At 59.3% G+C, this 11188-nt stretch overlaps 1 protein-coding gene across 1 annotated transcript; it reads right to left on the bottom strand.

Annotated features, from left to right (window-relative positions):
* Positions 1–4869: 4869 nt before the first annotated feature.
* On the bottom strand, positions 4870–9514 carry G6PC3 (glucose-6-phosphatase catalytic subunit 3). Its single transcript, XM_054176892.1, has 7 exons — positions 9451–9514; positions 8627–8851; positions 7965–8071; positions 7411–7501; positions 6895–7013; positions 5808–5949; positions 4870–5228 (listed from the first exon to the last, which is right to left on the bottom strand). The coding sequence occupies exons 2-7, from the start codon at positions 8842–8844 to the stop codon at positions 4874–4876; spliced, it is 1032 nt and encodes a 343-aa protein (XP_054032867.1). The 5' UTR covers positions 8845–8851; positions 9451–9514; the 3' UTR covers positions 4870–4873.
* Between the last annotated feature and the right edge of the window lie 1674 nt (positions 9515–11188).

Below are 11188 nucleotides of genomic sequence, written 5' to 3'. Positions count from 1 at the left end.
TCTTCCTCTTCTCTTCCTCTTCTCTTCCTCTTCTCTTCCTCTTCTCTTCCTCTTCTCTTCCTCTTCTCTTCCTCTTCTCTTCCTCTTCTCTTCCTCTTCTCTTCCTCTTCTCTTCCTCTTCTCTTCCTCTTCTCTTCCTCTTCTCTTCCTCTTCTCTTCCTCTTCTCTTCCTCTTCTCTTCCTCTTCTCTTCCTCTTCTCTTCCTCTTCTCTTCCTCTTCTCTTCCTCTTCTCTTCCTCTTCTCTTCCTCTTCTCTTCCTCTTCTCTTCCTCTTCTCTTCCTCTTCTCTTCCTCTTCTCTTCCTCTTCTCTTCCTCTTCTTTTTCCCCCCCTTTTATTTTTTCTCCCTCTCTTTCATTTTTCTCCCTCTATTTTATTTTTCTTCTTCTCTTTCATTGTGTTTTTTCTCCCTCTTTTAATTTCCTCCCCCTATATTTTCTCCCTCTCTTTTAATTTCTGCCCCCTCCCCCCCCATTTGTCCCCTTCCCTGGCTCTGGAATCCATGTCCCCTCCACTCCCTCCCTCCCTGGGGGAAATCTTTGTGCCTTTCAGTCAGGTTTTTGGTTGTTTGGGGTTTTTTTAATGCCTTAAATTTCCCTGTGAGGTTTTTTGCCCCCCACCCCCTCAATTTTCTTCAGGGGGAGGGGTTTGGGGTTTGGTTTGGTTTTGTTTTTCAATTCCCTGTTTTGAGGAGGGGGGAGGAATTGGATGTGAGCCACAGGGGACAAACCTCCCATCCCCTTTTATCACTTGATGGGTAACACCCTGACCACCTTTCACCAGGAGCCAATTTTGTCTGGTTTTAAGAGGAGTGAAAAAGGAGAGGAAAAGGAAAAGGAAAAAACAAAAAAAAAAAAAGAGGAGAAAAAGTCAAAAAAGAGGAAAAAAATTAAAACAAGAAAAGAGGAGGAAAAAGTCCAAAAAAGAGGAGGAAAAAGTCCAAAAAAGAAAAAGTCCCAAGAAAAAGGAGAAAAAGTAAAAAAAGAGAAAAAAAAAAGAGAAAAGAAAAAAAAAAAAAAAGAAAAAGTAAAAAAAGATAAAAAGTCAAAAAAAGAAAAAGAGGAGAAAAAAAGTCTAAAAAAGAGGAGAAAAAATAAAAAGTCCAGAAAAGAGGAGAAAAAGTAAAAAGTCAAAAAAAGAGGAGAAAAAGTTAAAAAAGAGGAAAAAGTCATAAAAAGGAGGAAAAGTAAAAGAGGAAAAAAGAAAAGAAAAAGAGAAAAAGACAAAAAAAGAGGAGAAAAAGTAAAAAAAAAAAAAAGGGAAAAAAAAAAGGAAAAAAGTTTAAAAAAGGACAAAAAAGTAAAAAAGGGACAAAAAGCCCCAAAAAAAAAAGGACAAAAATTAATTAAAGGATTAAAAAGACCAAAAAAAGGACAAAATAATTTAAAAAAGGATAAAAAGACCAAAAAAAACCCCAAAAAGGATAAAAAGGACACAAAAAAAGGATAAAAAGACAAAAAAGAGGAACCCTCCCCCACACCCCCCCTCCCCCCCCCCCCCCCCCCCTTTCTTGTTGCTTCACCAGCTGGAGGGGACTTGGAGCCATTTAAGCTTTAAATGAGAGGACCCCCACCCCCCCAACCCCTTCACTCCCCCCCCTCCCCCCCCACCCCCCCCCAAAATGCAAATCAAAGCTCTCTAATTTTATTACAGATGTATTATTGAATAGTATTTTTTTAAGGGGTGGTCCCAGGGTGGAGGGGGAGGAGGGGGAGGAGGGGGACAGTGCTTTAAGTTATTCCACAAAGGGGGGGGGGGAGGGAGGTGGGGTTGGGGGGGGGGGGAAGGTTGGGGGGGGCTGTCCAAATTTTTTTTGGGGGGGGGGTTGGAGGGAGGTTGATAGAGATGAGCTTTGTGGCTCCTGTCACCTCCTCCAGCCAGCCCCTGAGGGATGCTTCAGGTTGGGTTGAGCTTGGGTTGGGTTGAGCTCAGGTTGGGTTCAACTCAGTTTGGGTTCGGCTCGGGTTGGGTTGAGCTCAGCTCAGCTCGGGTTGAGCGCAGTTTGGGTTGGGTTGAGCGCAGTTTGGGTTGAGCTCAGCTCAGTTTGGGTTGGGTTGAGCTCAGTTTGGGTTGAGCTCAGCTTGGGTTGGGTTGAGCTCAGTTTGGGTTGAGCTCAGCTTGGGTTGGGTTGAGCGCAGTTTGGGTTGAGCTCAGCTCAATTTGGGTTGGGTTGAGCTCAGGTTGGGTTCAACTCAGTTTGGGTTCGGCTCGGGTTGGGTTGAGCTCGGTTCGGCTCGGGTTGAGTGCAGTTTGGGTTGGGTTGAGCGCAGTTTGGGTTGAGCTCAGCGCAGTTTGGGTTGAGCTCAGCTTGGGTTGGGTTGAGCTTGGGTTGGGTTGAGCGCAGTTTGGGTTGAGCTCAGCTCAATTTGGGTTGGGTTGAGCTCAGCTTGGGTTGGGTTGAGCTCAGTTTGGGTTGAGCTCAGCTCAATTTGGGTTGGGTTGAGCGCAGTTTGGGTTGAGCTCAGCTTGGGTTGGGTTGAGCTCAGTTTGGGTTGAGCTCAGCTTGGGTTGGGTTGAGCTCAGTTTGGGTTGAGCTCAGTTTGGGTTGAGCTCAGCTCAATTTGGGTTGGGTTGAGCTCAGTTTGGGTTGAGCTCAGCTCGGGTTGGGTTGAGCTCCGTTTGGGTTGAGCTCAGCTCAATTTGGGTTGGGTTGAGCTCAGTTTGGGTTGAGCTCAGCTTGGGTTGGGTTGAGCTCCGTTTGGGTTGAGCTCAGCTCAATTTGGGTTGGGTTGAGCTCAGTTTGGGTTGAGCTCAGCTTGGGTTGGGTTGAGCTCCGTTTGGGTTGAGCTCAGCTCAATTTGGGTTGGGTTGAGCGCAGTTTGGGTTGAGCTCAGTTTGGGTTGGGGCACGCTGGGTGAGGAGGAGGGAAAGGGGATGTGCATGAGGAGGGGGTTGTGGTGGGTGCTGGTGGTCACTCAGGCCCCCTTTTCATGGTGGTGGTAGAGGGGGTGGGGGGTTGTGCCACCACCTCCCCCCACCCCCCCAGCCCCATCCCAGGAGGGGCAAACACCTCCCATAGGCCATCCCCCCCCCTCCCCCTCCCCTCATTACACAGCTCCCCGGGGGTCGAGGGGTGCTGACCTCCAGCAGCGAGGCCGTTTTTGCTTTTGGGCTGGTGTTGTCTGTCTGTCTGTGTGTCTGTCTGTCTGTGTGTGTGTGTGTGTGTGTCCCCACTTCGTTGTTGTCCTCTCCCCCTCCCCTTTTTGTCCCCCTCCCCAGCCCTGCCTCCGTTTCCCTCCCGTCCGTCGCCGCCGCTCTCGCGCTCTGGATATGGTTTCCAGTTGAGTATTTTGTAAGATGTTAAACTGATGTTTGTCCTTGGATAAATAAAAACCCTGTTTCTGGCAATAATCTGAGGCTCCCCCCCCACACACACAGCCTTTTGGGGTGTTTTTTTTTTTTGGGGGGGGGGGGGGCCCCCCAAAGCGTTTGTGTGACCCTGAAGGAAAAAAGGACAGGCTGCGGAGGTGGGGTCCAGGTGAAGCTCCTGAGCAGAGCGAGTGCAGGGCCCTGCAGCTGGGCTGGGACCATCCTCACTGCCAGGGCAGGATGGGGGAGGAGGAGAGGAGAGAAAGCAGCCCTGAGGAAGAGGATTTGGGGGGTGCTGGTGGGGGGAGAAGCTGGGCAGGAGCAGGCAGTGTGAGCTGGCAGCACAGGAGGCCGAGGGCACCTGGGCTGCATCCATAGCAGTGAGGCCAGAGAGGGAGAGAGAGGATCCTGCCCCTCTGCTCTGCTCTGCTCTGCTGAGACCTCACCTGGAGTACTGCATCCAGCTCTGGAGCCCTCAACACTGGAAGGACCTGGACCTGATGGAGAGGGTCCAGAGGGGGTCACAAAAATGATCAGGGGGTTGGAACACCTCTGCTATGGGGACGGGCTGAGAGAGCTGGGGGTGTTCAGCCTGGAGAAGAGAAGGCTCCAGGGGGAGCCTAGAGCAACCTTCCAGTACCTGAAGGGAGCTACAGGAAGGCTGCAGAGGGACAGTTCCCAAAGGCCTGCAGGGACAGGGCAAGAGGCAGTGGTTGGAGATGAGAGCAGAGCAGACTGAGGTTGGATGTGAGGAACAAGTTCTGCAGCAGGAGGCTGCTGGACCACTGCAGCAGGCTGCCCAGGGAGGTGGTTGAGGTCCCAGCCCTGGAGATACTGCAGGTGAGTGGACTGGAGGAGCTCTGGAGGTCCCTTCCAGCCCAGGTGATTCTGATTCCCACTCCCTTGTCCCTCTCCTGTCTGATGGATATCCCCAGGGCTTCATGCTTACCCTGTGTGCCTCAGTTTCCCTCTCCCCTTTGGTGTAGTCTCAAGTGTGGAGCTGCACCAGCTCAGCTCCAGGGGGTTGCAGGGGTTCTGTTCACTGTTACCCCCTCCCCAGCCTGGCCCCTGGGGGTCCCCAGTGTGTGTCCCCCCCCACTTGCTGAAGGACACAGAGCCAGCAGGTTGGTAACTGGTTGTATTTGGTTAGAAATGTGCCCCCCAGCACCACCCCAACACAGGGGGGGACCCCGGTGGGGAGTGCTGGGGGGGTCATGACCTCTTCTGCAAACAAGGAAACTGAACTGGTTGCACTGGGGCAGCTGGGAGGGGGCTGAGGGGGAGGTGCTGCCTGTCGGTGGTGACCCCAGGGCTGGGGTTGTCCCCACGCTGTGTCCCCAGACCTGCTGGGCACAGAGCACCCCCAGCTCGGTGCCCCCTCCCCTGCCCCATGCTGTGCCCTGGGCGGGGTTAAACTGGCCTGTGGTCTCACAGGGGGAGTGTCAGTGCCCTCTTGGCTGGAGCTGGTGGCTGTGCCCAGGCCAGCAGCCACCAGCAGTGGGCACAGCCAAGGGCAAAGCCGAGAGGAGGGTGCAGGGGCTGATGGGGACCCTGTGGGGGGGACCCTACTCGGAGTGGGGGGAGCCCCGCGAGTGGGTGACAGCGAGGACGAGCCGCGGCAGCAGGCAGGCCACCAGCCAGGGCCCCGCGGCGTACTGGAGGAACCTGGTGCTGTACCACAGGGCCATGCTGCCCCCCGGCTGGGGAAGGCGGTGCAGAGCCTGCACGGCCAGCAGGGCCAGCGCCGCCCCGGCCAGGCGCTGCCCGGAGCCCAGCCGCTGCCCCCGGGGCGGCGGGAAGGCGGCGGCCAGGGCCAGCCCCAGGGCGCTGCCGCTGTCCCGGCAGATGGAGGCGAAGGGGCGAGTGTCCAGGCGGAGCCAGGCGGGGTCTGAGCACCACGTGGTGGCCAAACGGATGGACCTGGGAGGGGGCAAAGAGAGGAGGAGTGAGCAGAGCCCCCTGGGGTGAGCCCCACAGCAGCCTGGGGCGCAGATCCCTGGGGTGAGCCCCACAGCAGCCTGGGGAGCAGAGCCCTGGGGAGCAGATCCCTGGGGTGAGCTCCACAGCAGCCTGGGGAGCAGATCCCTGGGGTGCAGATCCCTGGGGTGAGCTCCACAGCAGCCTGGGGAGCAGATCCCTGGGGAGCAGATCCCTGGGGTGAGCTCCACAGCAGCCTGAGGGGCAGATCCCTGGGGTGAGCTCCACAGCAGCCTGAGGGGCAGAGCCCTGGGGAGCAGATCCCTGGGGTGAGCTCCACACCAGCCTGGGGAGCAGATCCCTGGGGAGCAGATCCCTGGGGTGAGCTCCACACCAGCCTGGGGGTCAGATCTCTGGGGCTGGCTCCACACCAGCCTGGGGGGCAGATCCCTGGGGCTGGCTGGGGGGCAGATCCCTGGGGTGAGCTCCACACCAGCCTGAGGGGCAGATCCATGGGGCTGGCCCCACAGCAGCCTGGGGGGCAGAGCCCTGGGGCTGGCCCCTGCCCTGCTGGGCACTCACCAGTCGATGTCGATGCCAGCAGCAATCAGCAGGCTGTGCAGGGTGAGGGAGCTGAGCAGCAGGCTCAGTGCAGCAGCCACGAAGAAGCCTGGGGGACTGGTGGTTGGGGTGTGAGCCTGCAGCCACCAGCCCAGGGCTGCCCCTGCAGGGTGAGGACAGGCAGGTTGGGGTACTGGGATCAGGGAATCACAGACTGGTCTGGAGGGGGAAGAACCTTTAAAGCTCATCCAGTCCAACCCCCCCCTGCAGTCAGCAGGGACAGCCTCAGCTGGAGCAGGTTGCTCACAGCCCCAAACAACCTGACCTGGAGTGGTTCCAGGGATGGGGAATCTCTCACCTCTCTGGGCAGCCTGGGACAGGCTCTCCTCACCCTCAGAGTCAAACATTTCTCCCTTCTCTCCAGTCTGAATCTCTCTCTTTCAGTTTCAAACCACCCCCCTTCATCCTGTCACATCAGGCCCTGCTCAGAAGTCTGTCCCCAGCTTTCTGCTCAGCCTCTTTAAGCACTGAAAGGCCACCAGGAGGTCTTCCTGAAGCCTTCTCTTCTCCAGGCTGGACCCCATCTCTCTCAGCCTGGCCTCCCAGCAGAGGGCTTCCAGCCCTGCCAGCATTGCTGTGGCCTCCTCTGGCCCTGCTCCCCCAGGTCCCTGGCTGTGCTGAGGCCTCCAGAGCTGCCCCAGCACTGCAGGGGAGGTCTCAGCAGAGCACAGCAGAGGGCAGAATCCCCTCCCTGCCCCTGCTGCCCACACTGCTGCCCACACTGCTGGGGATCAGCCCAGGACAGGCTGGGGCTGGGCTGGCAGCACTCAGCTCTGGCTCATCTCCAGCTTTTCACTCCTCAGCACCCCAAGTCCTCTCCACAGGGCTGCTCCCAAGCCCTTCATCCCCAGCCTGGATTGATACTGGGGGAAGCCCAAAGCCAGCTGCAGAAGCTTGCAGTGGCCTTGAGGAACCTCATGACAGATCCACTTTTCACTGGGTCTGGATGGATCAAGGGAGCTCAAGGGGTGGGGAAGGTAAGGTGCCCAAAACACCTTGGCCCAGGGGTTTGGCTCAGGGTGGAGGGACTGAATGTTCCCTCACTCACCTGCCAGGATGCCAGAGACCACCTGATGGGGGAAATGGGCCAGGACAAAGATCCGTGAGAGCCCCACAGCCACCAGGAGCAGGAGGTAGGCACCAAAGGGGAGCAGCTTCAGCACTGGGCTGGAAGGAAGGAAGGGGGGAGGGGGGGGAGGAAAGAAGGGGGAGAAGGGGAAGGAAAGAAGGGGGTTGTCAGTGCTGGAAAGGCAGCTGGCAGGTCCAGCTTGGTATTCCCAAGAGTGTTGTGGCAGGTAGGGCAGGTTTGGCCCCACTTGGCAGGGGCAATGAGCAAAGCAGTGGTGAAGAAGCTATAGGAGAAGCAGCCTGGGGGGGTCTGTGGGGCAGGCAGAGCTGCCAGGGCAGAGCTGTGCCCTCCATGAGCTGCTGCCTGCTGCCCAGAGAATAGTTAGGGTTGGAAGGGACCTCAAGGATCACCCAGTTCCAACCTCCCTGCCATGGGCCCTCTTCCAAAGGAGCTCTGGAGGTACCCAAGTGCTGCCTCTCCCATCCCAGAACTCACCTCCTGGAGCGCTGGGATGCCAGCGTGGTCAGAGCGGTGACAACCGGCCAGAGGGCTGCCCCTGTGATCATGCAGTGGCCTGAGGGGCTCCCTGCCAAAGGCAAGCACAAAGAGGGTCACAGAAGGAGCATGTCCCAGCGGGGTGAGCAGCTGAGGTCACCCGAGGGAGCTGGGCACACAGCTGCTGTGCCAAGCCCCTGCCTGTGCCCTCCCGGCTGATGGCTGCGGGGGGCTCAGCTCGAGGATGAGGGTGGCACAAGGTGATTGATGCCTGTGTAGATGTAGGCAGGGAGGTGTGAGCCCTGCTCCCTGCCACTGGCAGACCCTCCTGTGGTTCTCCTGGTGCTGCTGGTGCCGTGCCAGGAGCCGTGGCTCCCAGCCTGCCTCCTGCCACTCGCTCGTTGGCTCTGCCACAAGGCGCTGGCCGAGGAGCATCTTCCCCCCTCCTGCCATCACTCCCATCCAGATGGGGCCTCCCAGTCCCTGCTGCCCTTCCCTAGGGATCTCCAGGGCTTCCTGGAGCCACAAGGGAACAGCTTCCACCCCTCACTCACCTGGCCCAGTCTCACAGGAGACAGGGAACTGGCGCAGGGTGAGCAGCCCCTTGCTGGCGAGCCCTGACTCCTGGACCCACCAGAATGGGCGCTCCCCGAAGAGGAACCTGGGGAGGAGAGAAACCAGAGAGCAGCTGAACAGCTGGAGGTGGCCCAGTGCCCTTCACCACCCACCCCAGTGGCTCCCAGGGCTGCAGCTGGCAGTAGTGATAGGACTGGGGGGAAAGGATCCAAACTAGAAGTGGGGAGATTGAGATTGGATGTGAGGAAGAAGTTGTTCCCCAGGAGGGTGGTGAGAGCCTGGCACAGGCTGCCCAGGGAGGTGGTGGAAGCCTCATCCCTGGAGGTGTTTGCAGCCAGGCTGGAAGTGGCTGTGAGCAACCTGCTGTGGTGTGAGGTGTCCCTGCCCATGGCAGGGGGGCTTGGAACTGAATGATGCTTGAGGTCCCTTCCACCCCTAATAATGCTCTGATCCCTGCTGGGGTTTGTTCCTGAAGGCTTTGCCAGCACAGCTGGGCTGACCTGCAGATAATCCACACCTCAGCAGCCTGGCACAGGCCACAGGCAGCCTGCTGTGTGTCTGCCGTGGTAACCATGCCCCCGGCGCAGCCCTGGGGGTGTCGCCTGTGACACCCCCCCCCCACTCCCAGCTCTCCCCTCACCATTTGAGGACCACGTTGAGCCACTCTGACACCAGGCCGGTCCACAGCACCAACATCCCCACCTTGCGGCCGAGAAAATAAGCCAGGGGGAAAGCGACGGTGAAGACGCATTTGGGATCGGCCTGGGAAGTCACCAAGATCCAGAACTTTTCCAGCCAGGGGGGCCCGGCCTGCAGCACCTCTGCGAAGCGGATCCCGGCAGTGTACAGGGAATCCATCGCCGGGCTGGAAGGAGAGAGAGAGAGAGGGAGAATCGGAGCTGAGGCGCCGGCACAGAGCCCGCCTGCCAGGCGGAGACCTTGGGAAGGGGGCGGGAGGTAGCTCCGCGGGGCGGACGTCACCCGCGGCAGGCTCCGGTGCCGGGCGTGAGCCGGAGGGGACGGCTGGCTGCGTGCTGCCAGCGCCGGCACGGCCCCAGGCAGCCGTTTGCCACGGGAAGCCTTGGCGGCCTCCCCGTGGCTCGGTGCAGAGAGCCGCAGCGCAGGGGGCAGTGCCAGGCAGCATCGCCACCTCCTGCTGGGGACCGGTGCTGGGCCCGGGGGCCGCACGCATGGGGGCACAGGGCAGGGCTGGCCCAGGGCGGGCACATCCCAGGAGCCTCAATGTGGGGTTCACCAGGCTACCCCAAAGAGCCTGGGGCTCCCCGGCGCCAACACGGTACCTCCCTGGAGCTTTCCTGGGGTCTCCCTGGAAACGGCTTAGGGTCTCCCGGGGGGTCTCTCGAGTCTCGGGCTAGACCTGGAGCAGGCTCAGAGCCTCCCTGGGACCTCCCTGTGCTGGGTCTGGTGTCCGGTCTTGGGGGTCTCCCTAGGCTCTCCCTTGACCTCTTTAGGTCCTTTCTGGGGTCCTCGGGGACCTCCCCGAGGTTTCTCCGGAGCAGACCCGAGGTGTTCCCGGAGCTGGAGCAGGCCCAGGCCCTCCCCTGGGGGTCTCTCTAGACCAGACCCCGCCGCCGGGGGCGGCCCGGCCCTACCGGCAGCACTCCTCAGCGCTTCCCACAGCCACGGCGGCACCGGGGGAGTGCCAGCGGCAGGGTGTGCCACGGAAACCGCCCATCCCCCGCTCCCATCCCCCCCACTCACGGCTCGCTCCGGGCCTCTTCCGCCTACACTTCCCAACGGTCCCCGCGCCCGCGGCCGGCTATGGCGCCCCGCGAGGGACAAACCGCGCGGGGAGGGCGAGGCCGCGAGAGGAGAAGGCAGCGCGGAGCGAGCCGCGGACGCAGAGTCCCGAGGCGTGGGAAAGACCGTCCCGATCATCAGCTCCGACCGCGATCTAACCCTGCCAGCGCCACATCTAACGGCCTGGAAAGGCTTCCAGGGATGGAGACTCATCGAACTGTCAGGGTCGGAAGGGAGCTCAAGGATCAGGCAGTGCCAACCCCCCTGCCATGGGCAGGGACGCCTCACACTGCAGCAGGTTGCTCGCAGCCACCTCCAGCCTGGCTGCAAACACCTCCAGGGATGAGGCTTCCACCACTTCCCTGGGCAATCTGTGCCAGGCTCTCACCACCCTCATGGGGAAGAACTTCTTCCCAGTTGAACCACTGCAGCCTGGGCCAGTCTTTGAGAACCCTTTGGGGAGAGATTTTCCTCGTGTCCAACCTAAACTCAAGACCATTTCCTCCTGTCCTGTCACTTTTGACTTGTGAGACGAGACCAACTCCCATCTGGCTCCAACCTGCTTTTAGGGACGTCTAGAGAGAAATGAGGTCTCCCCTCAGCCTTCTTTTCTCCACACTAAACCCCAGTTCCCTCAGCTGCTCCTCACCGGACCTGTTCTCTCCAGACCCTTCACCGAATTGTGACCAGCCACAATCTGAGCTTTAACTCCATCCCCCAGCGCTCTCTGGGCTCGGCCATCACGCAGGGTTTGATCCAGCAGAGTGTGCAACGGGTTGGGGTGGAGCAAGAAGGGCGGAGTGAAAGGCGCGGGACGGAGTGAGGCATAGGGGGCAGGGTGAAAGGACAACCCAGGGGCCAGAGTGATGGATGTGGGGTGGAGCAAGAAACGAAGGGGCAGGAGGTGAGGGCTGGGTGGAGCTAGAAGCGTGGGTCGGAGCTAAGGAAGGTAGGGGTGGGTCTTAGGTAGCATGGGGCAGAGCTAAGGGGATGTGGGGCAGAGATGAAGAGACACAAGCTGGAGGTGTGGCTGTGGGGCAAGAGACAAGGGGTGGAGACAGAGGTGTGGTGCAGGGCTAAGAAGGAGCAGGGTGGAGCTAAAGAGCCACAGGGTGGATCTAAGGAGGATAGGAGTGGAGGGCCGGACACAGGGCAAGAAGTGAGGGGCGGAGCCAGAGGCATGGGGCGGAGCTAAGCGACATGGGGCGGGGCTAAGGGGACATGGGGCGGGGCTAAGGCGATGCAGGAGGGAGCTAGAGGTGTGAGGTGGAGTTAAAGGGATATGGGGTGGAGCTAGAAGTGTGAGATGGAGCAAAGGGGATTCAAGGCGGAGCTAAGAGCAGATGAGGGGTGGGGCTAAAGGAGCAGGGTGGAGGTAAGGAGGACGGGGCGGAGCAATGGATATGGGGCAGAGCAAGAAACAGGGGCAAGAGGTGAGCGG

Source organism: Dryobates pubescens, chromosome 36 (assembly GCF_014839835.1).
Source record: "Dryobates pubescens isolate bDryPub1 chromosome 36, bDryPub1.pri, whole genome shotgun sequence".
NCBI classification, from domain to species: Eukaryota; Metazoa; Chordata; class Aves; order Piciformes; family Picidae; genus Dryobates; species Dryobates pubescens.
Note: the sequence above shows the minus strand (reverse complement) of the source record. Positions and strands in the feature narration are given on the sequence as shown.